General features: G+C 37.6%; 1 protein-coding gene across 3 annotated transcripts in view; it reads right to left on the bottom strand.

Annotated features, from left to right (window-relative positions):
* The window catches only part of CRB1 (crumbs cell polarity complex component 1), a gene marked incomplete at its 5' end in the record, with an annotated part of 212,489 nt that overhangs the window by 104,792 nt on the left and 88,066 nt on the right, over positions 1 to 19,631 (bottom strand). For all 3 annotated transcript variants that reach the window (XM_082701878.1, XM_082701880.1, XM_082701879.1), the window contains one exon: positions 13,275 to 13,457. In XM_082701878.1, the coding sequence (XP_082558004.1) occupies positions 13,275 to 13,457 (183 nt within the window). The remainder of the gene's footprint in view (positions 1 to 13,274; positions 13,458 to 19,631) is intronic.

The following is a 19,631-nucleotide window of genomic DNA, read 5'->3' as shown; positions in this document are numbered from 1 at the left end:
CATGGAATGGATAAATGGATATTCATATTTTTCTCAATTATCTCACTGAATGAGACTTTTGGTTTCTCTGGGCCATGATAACTTGCTTCACTTGTTGGAATTCCCAGAAGATACCCTGGATCGAAAGCTAGTCCTTCTCACCAGAATACTCCATCTCCATGTTTTTACTATTTCTCACTTTCTGTAACCTTAAGCTGTCTTTATTTCTATCTCCCTGAGTATTGTCTTCCAGGACTCTGAGTTAATTTCTACTCTATTATAGTTCACTTTTAATTATAAAAAGTTAGAAAATTATATTGTATATGCAACCACAACCATTTTCAACATAGAAGGTAACTCTACATGTAGTGAGGAGTAATAAATACATTCTTAATTATAATAAAAAAAGAATAGTTTGTGGCTATATTTAATAGTTCTAGTGGTTTCTTTGAATGGAGCTCTGTCATTAAATGTATTATAAAACTTACATTTTTTATCATGATGGAAATTTTATTTTAATAACAAGGGATAAAACTGGAAAAAAGCATAGCTTGTAAAAAATAAACTGTGTGGCATTTATTTCATTAACAGAGACCAGTGGGAACACCAGTGGCACCAGATGAACTGAGCAGACCAAAATAACACTACAACAGCTCTGCAGTTTAACTGGTCATTGGATCCACAGCCCATCAGAGTAGGCCAGGACCTATCTGCCAAAACTAAGCAGGTGACTGCCAGCTAAAATTAAAAAACATTCTGATAGGACTTGGAGTCTCCTAAAGTAACATCCCAAATGTCCAGGATTCAACTGAAAATGATCCATCATGCCAATAACTAGAAAACTACAAACTGACTGAGAAAAGAAAATAAACTGACAACAACACTGAGTTACATCAGATGTTAGAATTATCAGACAAGGATTTTAAAGAAACCATCATAGAATAATGTAATAAGTGATTACAAATTCTCCTCAGATAAAGACCTCTTAAATTTGGCAAAAGACATAAATCCAGATTTGAAAAGCTGAATGGATCCCAAATAGAACAAACACAAGTAAATTTACACCCAGACACATCATAAATAAAATTTTGAAAACTAAATACAAAGTTGAAGGTATTATCACTATCTTGTGTTTTCTTTTCAAGCAGCCAGAGAAATGATGCATTACCTATATGGCAATACATATTTCAATGACACGATTTCTGATTGTAAACCACGGAGTGTACAAAGAAGTGGTCCAGGGAGGAGGAGCTAAGGTGGCGGAGCAGGAGGAGGACCCTAGGTTTGCCTCATTCCTTGAAAACAGCTAGATAAATATCAAATCATTCTGCATACCCAAGAAATCAATCTGGGGACTGACAGAACCAGCTGCACAACTAGAGGGAGAGAAGAGGCCACATTGTGGAAGGTGTGTGGAGACATGGTTCGGGGGAGAAATGGACTGGGAGTGCTATGGAAGGGAGGGAGCCCTGTTGATGAAGAGAGGTGAGAGAAAGAGAGAGAGAGAGAAGAGTAGTGCAAGGAAAGCACTTCCCCCAAAGCCACTGACTGGGAAAACAAGAAGGGCTGATTTTTGTGAGTTTTTACAACCAGGAGGTCTCAAAGATTAGAGTTTTTTGGGTTTTTTTTTTTCCTTAGAGAGAGAGAGAAAGAGAGAGAGAGCACATGCACATATGTGCATACACAGGCCAGAAGGGGGAAGGGCAGAAAGAGAATCTTAAGCAGGCTCTACGCCTAGCTTGGAGCCCCACACACAGCTTGATCTCATAATCCTAAGACCATGACTTGAGCCAATATCAAGAGATATTGGCTTAACTACCTAAGCCACACAGGCACCCCTCAAAGACTAAAGTTTCAGAGTTCCCAGGTATGGCTCATATAGAACCCAGTGGACACCACAGTGCTCTTGTGGAGAAGAATGACATAGAGCCTGGGGGGCAGAGGATGGGACCTGAGGATTCCCTGGAACACACTGGGAGAGATGATTCCCCCATTTAAAAAAAAATTTTTTTATTTTTTATAAACATATAATATATTTTTATCCCCAGGGGTACAGGTCTGTGAATCGCCAGGTTTACACACTTCACAGCATTCACCATAGCACATACCCTCCTCAATGTCCATAACCCCACCCCCCTTCTCCCAACCTCCCTCCCCCCAGGAACCCTCAGTTTGTTTTGTGAGATTAAGAGTCATTTATGGTTTGTCTCCCTCCCAATCCCATCTTGTTTCATTTATTCTTCTCCTACCCCATTAACCCCCCATGTTGCATCTCCACTTCCTCATATCAGGGAGATCATGTGATAGTTGTTTTTCTCTACTTGACTCATTTCGCTAAGCATGATGCCCTCTAGTTCCATCCACATTGTTGCAAATGACAAGATTTCATTTCTTTTGATGGCTGCATAGTATTCCATTGTGTATATATACCACATCTTCTTTATCCATTCATCTGTTGATGGACATCTAGGTTCTTTCCATAGTTTGGCTATTGTAGACATTACTGCTATAAACATTCGGTTGCACGTGCCCCTTCGGACCACTACGTTTGAATCTTTAGGGTAAATACCCAGTAGTGCAATTGCTGGGTCACAAAGTAGTTCTATTTTCAACATTTTGAGGAACCTCCATGCTGTTTCCAGAGTGGTTGCACCAGCTTGCATTCCCACCAACAGTGTAGGAGGGTTCCCCTTTCTCCGCATCCTCACCAGCATCTGTCATTTCCCGACTTGTTAATTTTAGCCATTCTGACAGGTGTGAGGTGATATCTCATTGTGGTTTTGATTTGTATTTCCCTGATGCCAAGTGATATGGAGCACTTTTTCATGTGTCTGTTGGCCATCTGGATGTCGTCTTTGCAGAAATGTCTGTTCGTGTCCTCTGCCCATTTCTTGATTGGATTATTTGTTCTTTGGGTGTTGAGTTTGCTAAGTTCTTTATAGATTTTGGACACTAGCCCTTTATCTGATATGTCGTTTGCAAATATCTTCTCCCATTCTGTCAGTTGTCTTTTGGTTTTGTTAACTGTTTCCTTTGCTATGCAAAAGCTTTTGATCTTGATAAAATCTCAATAGTTCATTTTTGCCCTTGCTTCCCTTGTCTTTGATGATGTTCCTAGGAAAATGTTGCTGCGGCTGAGGTCGAAGAGGTTGCTGCCTGTGTTCTCCTCAAGGATTTTGATGGATTCCTTTCTCACATTGAGGTCCTTCATCCATTTTGAGTCTATTTTCGTGTGTGGTGTAAGGAAATGGTCCAATTTCATTATTCTGCATGTGGCTGTCCAATTTTCCCAACACCATTTATTGAAGAGGCTGTCTTTTACCCACTGGACATTCTTTCCTGCTTTGTTGAAGATTAGTTGACCATAGAGTTCAGGGTCTATTTCTGGGCTTTCTATTCTGTTCCATTGATCTATGTGTCTGTTTTTGTGCCAGTACCATGCTGTCTTGATGACAGCTTTGTAATAGAGCTTGACGTCCGGAATTGTGATGCCACCAACTTTGGCTTTCTTTTTCAATATTCCTTTGGCTACTCGAGGTCTTTTCTGGTTCCATATAAATTTTAGGATTGTTTGTTCCATTTCTTTGAAAAAGATGGATGGTACTTTGATAGGAACTGCATTAAATGTGTAGATTGCTTTAGGTAGCACAGACATTTTCACAATATTTATTCTTCCAATCCAGGACCATGGAACATTTTTTTTTGTGTCTTTGTGTCTTCCTCAATTTCTTTCATGAGTACTTTATAGTTTTCTGAGTATAGATTCTTTGCCTCTTTGGTTAGGTTTATTCCTAGGTATCTTTTGGTTTTGGGTGCAATTGTAAATGGGATTGACTCCTTAATTTCTCTTTTTTCTGTCTTGTTTTGGTGTAGAGAAATGCAATTGATTTCTGTGCATTGATTTTATATCCTGACACTTTACTGAATTCCTGTACAAGTTCTAGGAGTTCTGGAGTGGAGTCTTTAGGGTTTTCCACATACAGTATCATATCATCTGCGAAGAGTGATAGTTTGACTTCTTCTTTGCTGATTTGGATGCCTTTAATTTCCTTTTGTTGTCTGATTGCTGAGGCTAGGACTTCTAGTACTATGTTGAATAGCAGTGGTGATAATGGACATCCCTGCCGTGTTCTTGACCTTAGTGGAAAAGCTTTCGGTTTTTCTCCATTGAGAATGATATTTGCGGTGGGTTTTTCATAAATGGCTTTGATAATATTGAGGTATGTGCCCTCTATCCCTACACTTTGAAGAGTTTTGATCAGGAAGGAATGCTGTACTTTGTCAAATGCTTTTTCAGCATCTATTGAGAGTATCATATGGTTCTTGTTCTTTGTTTTACTGATGTGTTGTATCACATTGATTGATTTGCGGATGTTGAACCAAACTTGCGGCCCTGGAATAAATCCCACTTGGTCGTGGTGAATAATCCTTTTAATGTACTGTTGAATCCTATTGGCTAGTATTTTGGTGAGAATTTTCACATATGTGTTCATCAAGGATATTGGTCTGTAGTTCTCTTTTTTGATGGGATTCTTGTCTGGCTTTGGGATCAAGGTGATGCTGGCTTCATAAAATGAGTTTGGAAGTTTTCCTTCCATTTCTATTTTTTGGAACAGTTTCAGGAGAATAGGAATTAGTTCTTCTTTAAATATTTGGTAGAATTCTACCGGGAAGCTGTCTGGCCCTGGGCTTCTGTTTGTTTGGAGATTTTTGATGACTGTTTCAATTTCCTTACTGGTTATAAGTCTGTTCAGACTTTCTATTTCTTCCTGGTTCAGTTGTGGTAGTTTATATGTCTCTAGGAATGCATCCATTTCTTCCAGATTGTCAAATTTGTTGGCGTAGAGTTGCTCATAGTATGTTCTTATAATTGTCTGTATTTCCTTGGTGTTGTGATCTCTCCTCTTTCATTCATGATTTTATTTATTTGGGTCCTTTCTCTTTTCTTTTTGATAAGTCTGGGCCGGGGTTTATCAATCTTATTAATTCTTTCAAAGAACCAGCTCCCAGTTTCATTGATTTGTTCTATTGTGTTTTTTTTGTTTTTTTTTTTTTGGTTTCTATTTCATTGATTTCTGCTCTGATCTTTATGATTTTTCTTCTCCTGCTGGGTTTAGGGTTTCTTTCTTGTTCTTTCTCCATCTGCTTTAGGTGTTGGGTTAGGTTGTGTACCCGAGACCTTTCTTGTTTCTTGAGAAAGGCTTGTACCACTATATATTTTCCTCTCAGGACTGCCTTTGTTGTGTCCCACAGGTTTTGAACAGTTGTGTTTTCATTATCATTCGTTTCCATGATTTTTTTCAATTCTTCTTTAATTTCATGGTTTACCATTCATTCCTTACAAGGATGCTGTTTAGTCTCCATGTATTTGGGTTCTTTCCAAATTTCCTCTTGTGATTGAGTTCTAGCTTCAGAGCACTGTGGTCTGAAAATATGCAGGGAATGATCCCAGTCTTTGGATACCAGTTGAGACCTGATTTGGGACCCAGGATGTGATCTATTCTAGAGAATGTTCTGCGTGCACTAGAGAAGAATGTGTATTCTGTTGGTCTCGATGAAATGTTCTGTTATATCTGTGATGTCCATCTGGTCCAGTGTGTCATTTAAGACCTTTATTTCCTTGTTTATCTTTTGCTTGGATGATCTGTCCATTTCAGTGAGGGGAGTGTTAAAGTCCCCTACTATTATTATATTATTGTTGATGTGTTTCTTTGATTTTGTTATTGATTCGGTTATATAGTTGGCTGCTCCCATGTTGGGGGCATAGATATTTAAAATTGTTAGATCTTCTTGTTGGACAGATCCTTTGAGTATGATATAGTGTCCTTGCTCATCTCTTATTATAGTCTTTGGCTTAAAATTTAATTGATCTGATATAAGGATTGCCACTCCTGCTTTCTTCTGATGTCCATGAGCATGGTAAATTCTTTTCCACCCCCTCACTTTAAATCTGGAGGTGTCTTCAGGCTTAAAATGAGTTTCTTGTAGGCAACACAGAGATGGGTTTTGTTTTTTTATCCATTATGATACCCTGTGTCTTTTGACAGGGGCATTTAGCCCATTAACATTCAGGGCAACTATTGAGAGATATGAATTTAGTGCCATTGTATTGCCTGTAAGGTGACTGTTACTGTATATTGTCTCTGTTCCTCTCTGATCTACCACTTTTAGGCTCTTTCTTTGCTTAGAAGACCCCTTTCAATATTTCCTGTAGAGCTGGTTTGGTAGTTGCAAATTCTTTCAGTTTTTGTTTGTCCTGGAAGCTTTTAATCTCTCCTTCTATTTTCAGTGATAGCCTAGCTGGATATAGTATTCTTGGCTGCATGTTTTTCTCGTTTAGTACTCTGAATATATCATGCCAGCTCTTTCTGGTCTGCCAGGTCTCTGTGGATAAGTCTGCTGCCAATCTAATATTTTTACCATTGTATGCTACAGACTTCTTTTCCTGGGCTGCTTTCAGGATTTTCTCTTTGTCACTAAGACTTGTAAATTTTACTATTTGTCACTAAGACTTGTAAATTTTACTATTAGGTGACGGGGTGTGGACCTATTCTTATTGATTTTGAGGGGGGTTCTCTGCACCTCCTGGATTTTGATGCTTGTTCCCTTTGCCATCTTGGGGAAATTCTCTCCAATAATTCTCTCCAGTATACCTTCTGCTCTCTCTTTCTTCTTCTTCTGGAATCCCAATTATTCTAATGTTGTTTCATCTTATGGTGTCACTTATCTCTTGAATTCTCCCCCTCATGGTCCAGTAGCTGTTTGTCCCTCTTTTGCCCAGCTTCTTTATTCTCTGTCATTTGGTCTTCTTATATCGCTAATTCTTTCTTCTGCCTCATTTATCCTAGCAGTGAGAGCCTCCATTTTTTTGCACCTCATTAATAGCTTTTTTGATTTCTACTTGGTTAGATTTTAGTTCTTTTATTTCTCCAGAAAGGTCTTATATATCTCCCAAGAAGGTTTCTCTAATATCTTCCATGCCTTTTTCGAGCCCGGCTAGAACCTTGAGAATCGTCGTTCTGAACTATGGATCTGACATATTACCAATGTCTTGATTAGGTCCCTAGCCTTTGGTACTGCCTCTTGTTCTTTTTTTTTTTTTTGTGGTGATTTTTTTCGGCTTTGTCATTTTGTCCAGATAAGAGTATATGAAGGAGCAAGTAAAATACTAAAAGGTTGGAACCCTAGGAAAATATGCTTTCAGAAAGTGGTTGATTTTCTGTTTCTAGAATTGCTGCTCTTCTTCTCTTCAATCTCCTGTTGGATTTGTAGTTGTTGGCAATCTTTAGATAAGCTATCTAGCTGATTTCCTGCTAGCTGAAGTAGTCAGCCTGCTACTTCTCTGCCATCTTGACTCCTCCTTCTGATTCCCCCATTTTGCAGCACATTTAGGAGAGGAGGCATTGCCTTTCCAGGAACAAAATAGCTAGCTGGTCCAGGTTCCCTCCCCACCCTTCAGCATAGGCAAAGAGACACCTGCTGATGACAGCTAACCTGGACACTAGCTCTTTGCAGTACTTGACTCCAAACTTTATACCCCTGTATTTTGGTGCAACTGCCCTTCTGAAACAAACCTGCATTAGTCCCAGCATGGTAAGATCTTCTCCTGGAGGGCCAGTATGGGTCCCTGCCAGGCCAGATCCCTAAAGTTTGGGAGTTTTAAAACTCAGCTGGCCTGCCTGGGATAGAACAGAAGTGGGCAGACAGCCTGGACACAGTCAGGTGGTGATCTGGGGAACACTTGGGAAACACAAGGAGAGATTGTTCACTCTTCTGGGAAGGCTTCCTGGACAATGGTAGGCACAAATTCCCCTTCTGGGGTCGGCGGGGGGGCTGGCCCCATTTGCCTGTCTGGCCCCTCAGCATAAACTAACCTCAGTAAGCATCACAGCACTAGCAATGGTGGCCTAAACCACTTACACTAAGCCCCACCCCACTGCGTGCTGCTAGTGCTGCTTTTGTTGGCAACTGTACCTAAAACCCAAAGCAGCAGGCCCTTCCCCTAGAAGACCAGAACAACCCCGCCCTTCCCCCACAACACACCCCATGTCTACTGACCATAGACTTCTGCAAAGCTTCAGCTCTAGTGGAAATAGCATCAGGTCTCTTTAACACCCAGACCAGAGCACACCTAGTTAAAACCCACCACGCTTTGGCCAAGGTACAAACACTCCCCACTGCAGGCAAGGAGAAACTACAGAGAACTGACCTGACGAAAAGAGCAGTCAAAACACAACAGCAGAGTGCACACGGCATGCACCAAAGACGCTTCCTGAAGCACCAGGCCCTGGACAGTATATGACTTCCTCTTAATAAAGCCATTACTCTCAGGACCAGGAAGCATAATAGACTTTCCTAACACATGGAAGATAGAGACCTAGACAAAATGCCAAGACAGAAGAATTCATCCCAAAAGAAAGAAGAAGAAAAGGTCACAGACAGGGATCTAATTGAAACAGATATAAAGAATATCCGTAATCTAATATTTAAAGCCACAATAATAAGAATACTATTGGGGCTTTAAAAAAGCATAAAAGATAAGGAGTCCCTCACTGCAGAGATAAAACCATTAAAACAATTCAGGCCAAGATGAAATAAGCAATAGCCAAGATTAGAAACCAACTGGATGTAATGACCACAAGGAAGGAAGAAGCAGAGGAACAAATCAGTGATATAGAAGACTCCCATCAAATGCTGTAGTCAAGGCTGTATGGTACTGGCATAAAAACAGATTCATGGATCAATGGAACAGAATAGAAAACCCAGAAATGGACCCACAACTATATGGTCAACTAATCTTCAACAGAGCAGGAAAGAATGTTCAATGGAAAAAAGACTGTCTCTTCAACAAATGGTTGGGAAAACTGGACAACAAAATGCAAGAGAATGAAACTGGACCACTTTCTTACACCACACATGAAAACAAATTCAAAATGGGTGAAAGATCTAAATATAAGACAAGAAGCCATCAAAATTCTAGAGGAGAATGACAAATAGTAACTTTGACCTTGGCTGTAGCAACTTCTTACTAGAAACATCTCCTGAGGCAAGGGAAACAAAAGCAAAAATGAACTATTGGGACGTCAAAAACTAAAACACAGCCTACAGAATGGGAGAAGATATTTGCAAATGACATCTCTGATAGAGGGTTAGTATCCAAAACCTATAAAGAACTTATCAAACTCAACACCCAAAAAATGAATAATCCAGTGTAGAAATGAGATGAAAACATAAATAGACATTTTTCCAAAGAAGACATACAGGTGACTAGCAGACACATGAAAATATGCTTAATGTCACTCATCATCAGGGAAAAACAAATCAAAACTATAATGAGATATCACCTCACACCTATCAGAATGGCTAAAACTAACAAGTAAACAACAGATGTTGGCGAGGATGAGGAGAAGGGGAACATTCTTACACTGTTGGTGGGAATGAAAATTGGTGCAGCCACTCTGAAAAAGAATATGGAGGTTCTTCAAAAAGTTAAAAATAGAGGCGTGTCAAGGTGGCTCAGCTGGTCAGGCGTCTGACTCCTAATTTTGGCTCAGGTCACCATCTCAGGGTTGTGGGATCAAGCTAGCTCCTCATCAAGCTCTGTGCTGGACCTGGAGCTTGCTTGGGATTCTCTCTCTCTCTATTTCTCTCTCTCTCTTCCTATGCCCCTCCCTTGTTGCTCAATCTCTAAAAGAAAACAAAACAAAACAAAAAAACAAAAACAAAGGGGTATATAGCTTTTGAAATGCTGAAAGAATTGTCAGTTCTCTTCATGAGTTTTCTAAATTATATGAAGTGATTAAAATAAGGATTATAATACCATCTGATCTTGAAGACAATGATGTTCTAAAATGGAGGAAGATAAAGGGACTTAAAGTGGAAGTAAGTTCCCTCTATTTCACTCAAAGCAGTAAAATGTTAATACCAATAGGCTTGATAGATCACATGTGTATACTGTAATACCCCAAACAACCACTATGAAAACTACACAAAATATCCAAATAAATAACTCAAGATGAAATCCTGAAAAAATGGTCAAGTAACCCATAGGAAAGTAAGAACAAAAAAGGAATCCAACGGAGAACAAATAATAAAATGACAGAGTTCAAACTGAACATATCAATAATTACTTAAATGTTAATGGCCTAAATACACTAATTATAAGGAAGAAATTGACATGATAAATTTTTTTTAAAACCATGAAAGACTGTGGACTCTGAGAGGCAAACTGAGGGGTTTGGAGGGGAGAGGAATGGGAGGGGTTAGGTGAGCCTGGTGGTAGGTATTCTGGAGGGCGCATATTGCATGGAGCATTGGGGTGTGGTGCATAAACAATGAATTCTGGAACACTGAAAAGAAAATTTTAAAAATACTAAAAAATAAATAAATAAAAGCTTGGCCCAATAATATGCTGTTTTTAAGAAACTTACTTCAAATTCAATGACAAGTAGGTTGAAAGTATAAGGATAGAAAAAGGTATACCATGCAAACATCAATTTTTTAGCGTGACTGTCTATGTAGAAAATCTGAAAAACTCCAAAACTTTCCTGGAACTAATAAAAGATTATAGCAATGTTGCAAGGGATAAAGTTGATATACAAAAGTCAATTGCTTTCCTATACAGCAGCAATGAACAAGTGGAATTAGAAATTAATAACACATTTATATTAGCATGTCAAGAATGAAATACTTAGGTATAAATCTAACAACATACATACTAGATCTATATGAGGAAAACTATAAATCTCTGATGAAAGATATCAAAGAACTACGTAAGTGGAGAAATATCCCATGCTCATGAGTAGGAAGATTGAATATTGTCATGATGTTCGTTCTTTCCAATTTGATCTATAGATTCAATACAATCCCAAACAAAATCCCATCAAATAATTTCACAGATAACAGCAAACTCATTCTAAAGTTTATATGGACAGGCAAAGGACCCAGAATAGCAACAGGATACTGAAAGAGAACAAAGTTAGAGAACTAACATGACCCAACTTCAAGACTTAAGACAGTAATCACATGTGGTATTGGCAAAACATACACAGATAGATAATTAGAACAGAATAGATGGCCTGGAAAAAGATGCATGTAAATAGAGTCATCTGATCATGGACAAAGAAGTGAAGCAATAGTCTTTTCAGTACTTGGTGAAACAAGTGGATATCTACATGCAGAAAAATGAATTTTCACACAAACCTTACATCCTTCATGAAAATTAACTCAAAATGGACTCACTGCAGACCTAAATGTAAAATGCAAAACCATAAAATGTCTGGAAACTAACATGGGAGCAAACCTAGATAACCTTGGGTAAGCTGATGACTCTTTAGATACAACACCGAAGGCATGGTCCGTGAAAAGAAATAATGACAAACTGAACCTCATTAAAATTTAAAACCTTTGCTTTATGAAAGACAGTGTCAAGAGAATGAGAAGACATAGGGGATCATTGTTCATAAAAACTCTTTCTATTTTAGCGACACAACAAAACTAGATTTCTCAGTCTTTGTGGTCATATGACTAAATTTGACCAATGGAATATGAAGAGAGAGATAGCCACTACTTTTGGTACTGGCCTATAAAAACCTTCCAGAGGCCATGCTCCATTTTCCTTCCCCCGCCAGTGGTCTGCTGCAGAAGAGTATGATAAACTTGGAAACCACTTTTGAAGATGGAAAAAGAAAAAGAGCGAGAGAAGAGCCTGTGACCCTGTATCACCATTCAGAGGACAACTGATCATGAGAAGCCATTTTGGATTTGACATCTGTGAAAAGTGGGTGATTTCATTAAGCCATAGCGATGCAGGACAGCCAAGACTTCTTAACTCATATAATCATTCTTAGCAGCTCCTCAGATATTGATGCCAACACTTTCCCAGAACATCTGACTGACTCTCTTGTTTGGACATGCAGGTGCATTGGTCAAAAATGTTCTTTTGTCCAATGAGGCAATATCTGCAGTGGCCTGTGGGTTTGATACAATTTTCTCTTTATAACCCTAAATCTAACATTTAAAAACATAACTCCCCTACCTTGTTTCAAGAAGAATTTAGAGTAGCTGACAAAAATACATACATTATACCAATATCAAATAACTTAGAAAAAAATAAGGAAAAAAGAGCAACCATAAGAAACAGAAACGGGAAATTTAAATAATCCCAGGCAAGGTAAATACATAAATATGTTCCAGAAAAAAGCTAATGCTGTAGAACCCACATTAACCAATAAGATTTCTAGCCACCTACATAATTGGGAAATATGATATATTCCATGAATTTATTTCATGCTTTTTATCATTTATTAAGATTTATCTGCATGCCATTTTATTAAGGGAAAAAGAAAGCAAGCTAGAATTGTTCAGGAAAAATACTACTTATCCTGACCTTCAGGAGATTTTTCTCCTATGTGTTCTGATAGAGAGGATGGTGAATAAGAAACTCTCTCCTATAGCAAACACTGCCATGAATCAAAAGATTAAATTTCTCAAGTGAAACACAAAAAGGAATAGTAAATGGAGACAGACACCCACCCTCTTCTTTTTTCTTGTTCCTCATTTACTTTTCTCAGAAAACTTTAACAACAATTGAAATATTTTCCTCAGATATCAATTAATCTATTGAGAAAGAAATAAGATGGAAAGGTAGATTGTAATTAGTTTTCTCAGTGGTATCTACGCAGTTGTGGGTCAGTTGCTACTCATTGCCAAATATGGGGACTGTCTCCAAACTTCTGAAATATTTCAGAACATGGAAGCAGACACAAATACAACTGCTCATTGGAAAATATACACGCAAACTTCCTCTGGGTTTCAGAGTAAGAATGCTGTATAAAAAGATAAGAGTCACTTGACTTTGACATACAGAACACCTTTAGCTATAACGCAGTGAGGAAGATTACTTGAGACTAGATGATTTTTCTCAGTGTAAATATAAATAAGTGCACTAACTTTTTTTAGAGCAAATTTGAATAACGTAAAAGTTTAATATCACTATAAAATAAAAAGTCCAACATTTTCTGTTTATAAAATAAAGAATTGGAGTTGGGTTCCAGTTCCCAACATAATGGATAAAAACATTTCCCTCCTTTATCCTTATTTTTAGCATTTTCTTCATGATTTGAAGAATTAGGATATATGAAACATGGTATTTTTCATGCCCACAAGGGGGACCCTTTGCACCACAGCAACAGAGTTTGTACTGCACAGATCTTACTGCTAATACACCATTTGATTGAATGCATGATCTGCCATAAAGTACTAGGAGTCAAGTCCTCTCTCCTCTTTGCCCTCACCTGTGAGTCCAGGCGGACAGATACAAACATAACCTGAGGCTTCAGGGTGGCTGAATGAAGAAGGCAGCTGAGCAAGGCGTCCATGTTGTTTCTCTGGGGACAGCTCTACACACGTCCCACCAGACCTGCAAGGGTTCCTGTTGCATTCGTTGATATGGGTCTCACATTGGGCACCCGTGTATCCTGTAGGATAAAAGTTCAGAGAAGCAGCTGAGTCGAAACTCCTCCCTCAGAGTTTATGCCTGAAAGGAGCCTGACCATTGTGCTGGTCCCATTAACAAGACCATGTGTTGCCCTCAAGGAGCTAACAAGGAGAATCTGGTAAGAGAAGCTTTCCTTGTCAACAGCAGTAGCAAAGGAATCACGTGTACCATACTGACCAATATATTTTTTTAAGATTTTATTTATTTATTTCTACAGAGAGAGCGACCACAAGTAGGCAGAGAGGCAGGCAGAGAAAGAGGGAGGAAACAGTCTCCCTGCTGAGCAGAGAGCCTGATGCGGGGCTCGATCCCAGAACCCTGAGATCATGACCCCAGCTGAAGGCAGAGGCTTAACCCACTGAGCCACCCAGCTGACCCCTGACCAATATTTTTTAAAAATATTTGATTAATAAGATAAAATGGGACTTCAGGATAACTTCGATTTCCTGATTATTTTAAAGACTCCATTTCCTCAGATACTCCAATTGAATTTTTAGCAAGAAAATAATGTTTTTTAAAAAAATAGCCAAAAAGAAAAAAAAGAAAAAGAAAATAGCCAAAAAGTTAGTAGAAACTACATAGCCAGCCCTAAATTCTTTTCTTAGAACTCAAAGCAAAGGCAAATGATTACTTCTTCACACTGTTAGACAGAATAAAAAATTATTTTGTATTTAAATGGATTCAGCTGGGTCATTTTATTAAGGATAAGAATAAAAACAAAACATTTAGTACTTTATAAAAACTATAAACATTAAATATAAAAGACAGTCCATGCCAGAACTATTTATTTGGCTTTATATACACGTGCACCTTGTTTTTAAAAAAACTATATATACTCATAAATATAGTCTTATTGTGTGCATATTAACATAACTGGAATCGCACTGTACACATCCTTCTGTAACTTACTTTTTTCACTCCTTTGCACAATCTATCTATGTTAGTAATATAGATCTAACTCATAATTTTAAACTATTCCAAGTATTCCGTAACATGGAAATACCATAGTTTAACCATAGTTTAATTATATATGCATGCTTCTGTAAATGTCTGGGTATAACATTGGGGTCTTTACATAGGATGGAATTTCTGAGTTATAGATTATGTACATTTTTTATTTTAATAGACACTGATAAACACCTCTGGAGTAGTTGTACCATCTATATACTTACTAGCACTGGATGAAGATGCATATAGTTCCAAACTTGCCAAAAATTGCTATTACATATACAATATACAATATTACTATATATACATATATATACAATAATACTATTGTATTGCTAGTACAATGTTTTACCTGTTAGTTGGATTTTTTAAAAATTGAATTTCATTAATGTTTGGGTTTACATTTTCCCCAGTTACTATTGAATTTAACATGCTTTTGGATTTTTAAAACTCATTTTATATCAGTTTCCTGTTTTTCCCATTAGACTGTCTTTCTGATTGATTTATAAGATGATTTACATAGCATGATACATACATAAGCTGAAATATGAAGTTCTTAAAGAACATAATTTGACTTATAATACAAGTGACTTCACAGTCAACTAAAGATCTTTGCACTGTCACTTAACTCTGCTGAGAAATATGTTTTTAAAATGAAATTTACAATCCAAAATTATAAAACCTATAAATCTGATCACGGTATTTCTTTACTTTAAAATCATTCAGTGGCTTCTGCTTTTATACAAAATAGGATGCAAAATCCTTAACCTGAAATGCCCTTTATTATCTGGCCCCATTCCCATCTCTACATTCTTTCCCTAGAATGTTTGTTCCCTGGGGCCTTTAGGACGGGGTTTCCTCGCCTAGAAAATGCTCGTCCAAGACTGTGGTTGACTAAGTCTCAGTTTTGAGACTTAATCTTGTATGACTATCTGAGAGTGGCTTTTTCTCATGAAAAAGTAAAATCCCTTTGTTTTCTCTCATATCACCCAGTTATTTCTTTCATCGCTCATACAATAATTTATTATTTTTGTTATTGTTTTTATGTATAGACAATATAGTTGTTATTGTTTTTATGTATAGTTTTATGTGTATGTTTTTATACATAAAACATATACATATGTTTTATGTAAGGTCAATAGACCTTAAGCTCCAAAAAAGCAAGGACTATTTTTTATTTATTCACCATTTTAATACCAAGCAATGCATAAATAGTAGACTTTCAATGACTGACTGAATGAGTCAAAGAGTAATAATCAACAGTTTAGATTACAATTCTAGTTTAGCAAGTAAATTGGAGAATTGACTATTGATAAGTCAATAATGAGGACATGATATGATGACTCATTTTGTAATTTAAATAAAAGCCTGAATGGGGTCATTTGTCAAATCATAACCATAACACAAACTCTGTTGCTCAACAGTATAATACCTTTGTCACATATGACCCTTGAGGTCTTTCTCAACTATTTGAAGAAGAAACTTCCAGATGAAAAAGGAAATTAAAAGCACATTCAGACCAAATCCCACAATCCTTTGTGGTGACCCTCCCCCTACCAAGAACCCTAGTTAATGGTTCTTCGTTCTTGGCTCCAAAGTTCTCTCTCTCTCTCTCTCTCTCTTTTTAAGATTTTATTTATTTATTTGACAGACAGAGATCACAAGTAGGCAGAGAGGCAGGCAGACAGAGAGGAAGGGAAACAGGCTCCCTGCTGAGCAGAGAGCCTGATGCGGGGCTTGATCCCAGGACCTGAGATCATGACCTGAGGCTTTAACCCACTGAGCCACTCAGGCATCCCTTAAACCCACTTTTTTCATAAGTTTTTATAAAGTGGTATTCCTTGTGCTACACTGAACTTATTGAAGAAAGCTCCAGCTATTTTCAATTTTCTTCTTAGTTTAAGTCTCAAGTCTCATACCCAGGCCAGGTTATGAAGTAATTTAAAACCTTCATAAATCCTTTCTTACTTTCTGACTCATGCATGATCCTATTCCTATAGTGAACATTAGGAAGGTTCTGATTTATGGTCTTCCCAGTCCTGTCCCCACCACTGGGGCCCTGTGGGAATTTTGTTTGCTGCTCCCTTTAACCATGTATATAAATAGACTCCTTCAGTGAAGGCTCTATTCAATAGTTTTAATAAGTTTTTCTACAAAACTTTGTATAAAGGAACAATATGATATTGAGTCAAGTCCCCGGGGTTCTTATGTTTTTCTTTTTTTAAACAAATCCAATCTTACCTGGGTAACAAGAAAAAATTTAAGATAAGCATTTAAGATGACTGATACTTCTTGTAATTAATTACTTTTGAAGTGAGGACCCCAGTGGTAGATTCTTACCATTGCCTTCAGCTGTGGTGGCCTTGTAATCCAAAGGAATGGTCTCTCTTTCTTAGATACAGGGTAGTCTGAAGCATTAAATCTTCTCTTTATATATCACAGTAAGAATAGGATACAAAGACATTCTGAAATTTTCTCTCTAGGCAAAATCACCATCATCCAGTAACCCAAGAAAGAAATTCAAGCAGAACTGCCCTTGGGCTATGCCCCTTCCTTAATTCCCACATCATAGCTGCCTCCTCAAGAGTCTCACGGCTGTCCATTCCCTCATCCCCATCCTTAACCCTGTAGTCATAGTTCTGGAAAATAGCCTTATCTCTTGTTTAAACTACTGAAGAAACTTTTTGTTGTTCTTGTTTACTAGGATCGGTGCCTTTTGTTTTATTTCTCTCAATCATCTTCCACTCACTCTCACTCTCTTCCAGAAAGCTATTACTAAATCTGCAGGCCGGATTATGATGCTACCTCTCTGTCCCATAGTGTTCCGGGCAGACAAGCAGCATTGTGATCTGACTTGAGTCTTGTCTTGTTCCCCAAGCTCAACTCTCTACCACCAGTGCTATGTTGTCCAGCATTTTGGAACAATCACTCAAAGTTCTACAACTGGATATGCTCTTTTCCATGTGTGCCTATAGCCCTTTCTCCATCTTCCTTTTCCTTCCTCTCTTAAATCAATTATGAGCTACTACATGCCAGCCACAGGGTCTCTTAATTTTGGTACCTAGTTAACATTTATTGGGTGCTTACTATGGTCTAGGCTGATGTAGGAACTTTATATATATTACTGGATCTCTTTCTAAAGTTATTCTACAAAGTGAATATTATTATCATCTTTGCTTTATAGATGAGGAAACCAAGGCTCAGAGCAGTAAAGTAACTTCTCCAAAGTCACACAGTTAGTGAGTACATTTCTGGGATATGCTTCGTGATCTTTCAAATTTTCTAAAATGGTGCCTACTGGATCAGACAATCTCTGTACTTCTTCTCCCCTTATTCCCTATTATGGAATCTATCATAACCTTTTACTGTACCAAAAATTGTACTATGCACATTTTTTTAAACTCTGTCTACTAGAATTTAAATTCTTTGGAAGATGGGACCATGCCTTTTTGATTCCCAGACCCCTGATACATATAAATGGTACTGCAATCCCTATGGCTTAAATGATTGAATCCATGAATAAACAGATCCCATATTGATTTCTCTCTCTCTCTCTTTTTTTTTTTTTAAGATAGGCCTTCTTAATTGCCTGACTTCATTACAAACCCTCTAAAGAACAGAAACCATTCTCATATGTAATTCCTACCTCCTGCTGTAGAACCCAGTACATAATAACAGCTGCTTTTTTTGAGTTCCAGGCCCTATTTTTATAATTTTATTCTTCGTAATAATACAAGTCATTTTTTCACCCCTCATTTGCAGATGAGGAACTTAAGAATTGAGAGCTAACCACCTTAGTTCACTCAGTTAATAGGGGATAGATTTGTTCTATTCCCAAATTGTCTACTCTACCCATATCCAGATAGAATCTTGTACAGAGTGTTAATTGAATGCTGGGTGTTGATTGATCACAAGAAAGTGAAAAACACATTTTGGATTATTTTCAGTATTTAAATTAAATCATTGACCAAAGGGCAAGAAACAGGCCCTATTCATTATCTGGAAGTGGGTAGACACATGACTTCTAAAGACTCCTGAGCCACAGAATTCAGAGCTTCCTTTTACACTTTCACGTTTTTTTTAAAGATTTATTTATTTGACAGAGATCACAAGTAGGCAGAGAGGCAAGCAGAGAGAGAGGGGGAAGCAGGCTCCCCGCTGAGCAGAGAGCCCCATGTGGGGCTCGATCCCAAGAACCTGGGATCATGACTTGAGCCGAAGGCAGAGGCTTTAACCCATTGAGCCACCCAGGCGCCCCTCACATTTGTTTTTCACCTACAAAATATATGCAGCCAAAGCATGCTAAATGTCCCTTAGACAATGAGATGCCTTTCAATGGGAAGCTACTAACAACTGGATTGACCTCAATCTCCATGTTTCCTCCCCAACCACAGGTTTATTTTTTCTTTAGACAGTAAAATGAAAGGGAGAAATGGATAGATGCTTGGTAAGCTTTAAACTTTGATATCATCATAAGTTTATCATTTTTTACTAGAGGATCAAGAAAGAGGAGATATACTCTTATTTTTATCAATGAAATCAAAGTGAGAACTAGTTTAAAAATATGTCAAGCAGGGTTTTTTTTCCAACATTAACATCAATATTTAAAGATAACTTGTTGACTTGAGTGTTATATAATGTTTTCTACTGATTCTGGTATCACCTCTACACTCAGCTTAATTACCCCTTATGTGCAATTTTTAGTTGTGGTTTATGTATATTAAACTTGTAATCTCACTTATATTATAAATGCCTAGGAGAATATACCCATTTCAAGGATATTCTATATCCTCTATGGGGACCATCATAATTATGTTGACTGAATCCATGAATTATAATATAATCTCCTAGGATTTTAATACTGTTTCATGAGTTTCCATATATTCTAGGTATTACGGAAAACATCTTGGAAGAAAAGGAAGCATCTTCAAGTGAATTTTTCTCCATGAAGACCATGCTGAAATTGACTCTTCTATTCATTTTTTCCTCTCCATTTTTTCTAGAAAGTTCTGACGATTGGGCAGCTTGGTAACCTACTTTAGACAATGCATAGTGTAGCAATAGGTATGTGTGAACATTGAAGAATACAATTAAATTAAACAATATTAAGTAGAAGAAAGAGTTGGTTTTATACTTTTAACAATAAGAATTTTTAGTTTCATGTTTGCTATAAGTGATTTGTTTCTATTCTAAGCCCCCCCCCCAA

This window comes from Mustela nivalis, assembly GCF_964662115.1.
Source record: "Mustela nivalis genome assembly, chromosome: 16".
In the NCBI taxonomy this organism is placed as follows: domain Eukaryota; kingdom Metazoa; phylum Chordata; class Mammalia; order Carnivora; family Mustelidae; genus Mustela; species Mustela nivalis.
This window is presented reverse-complemented; position numbering and strand designations above follow the sequence as displayed.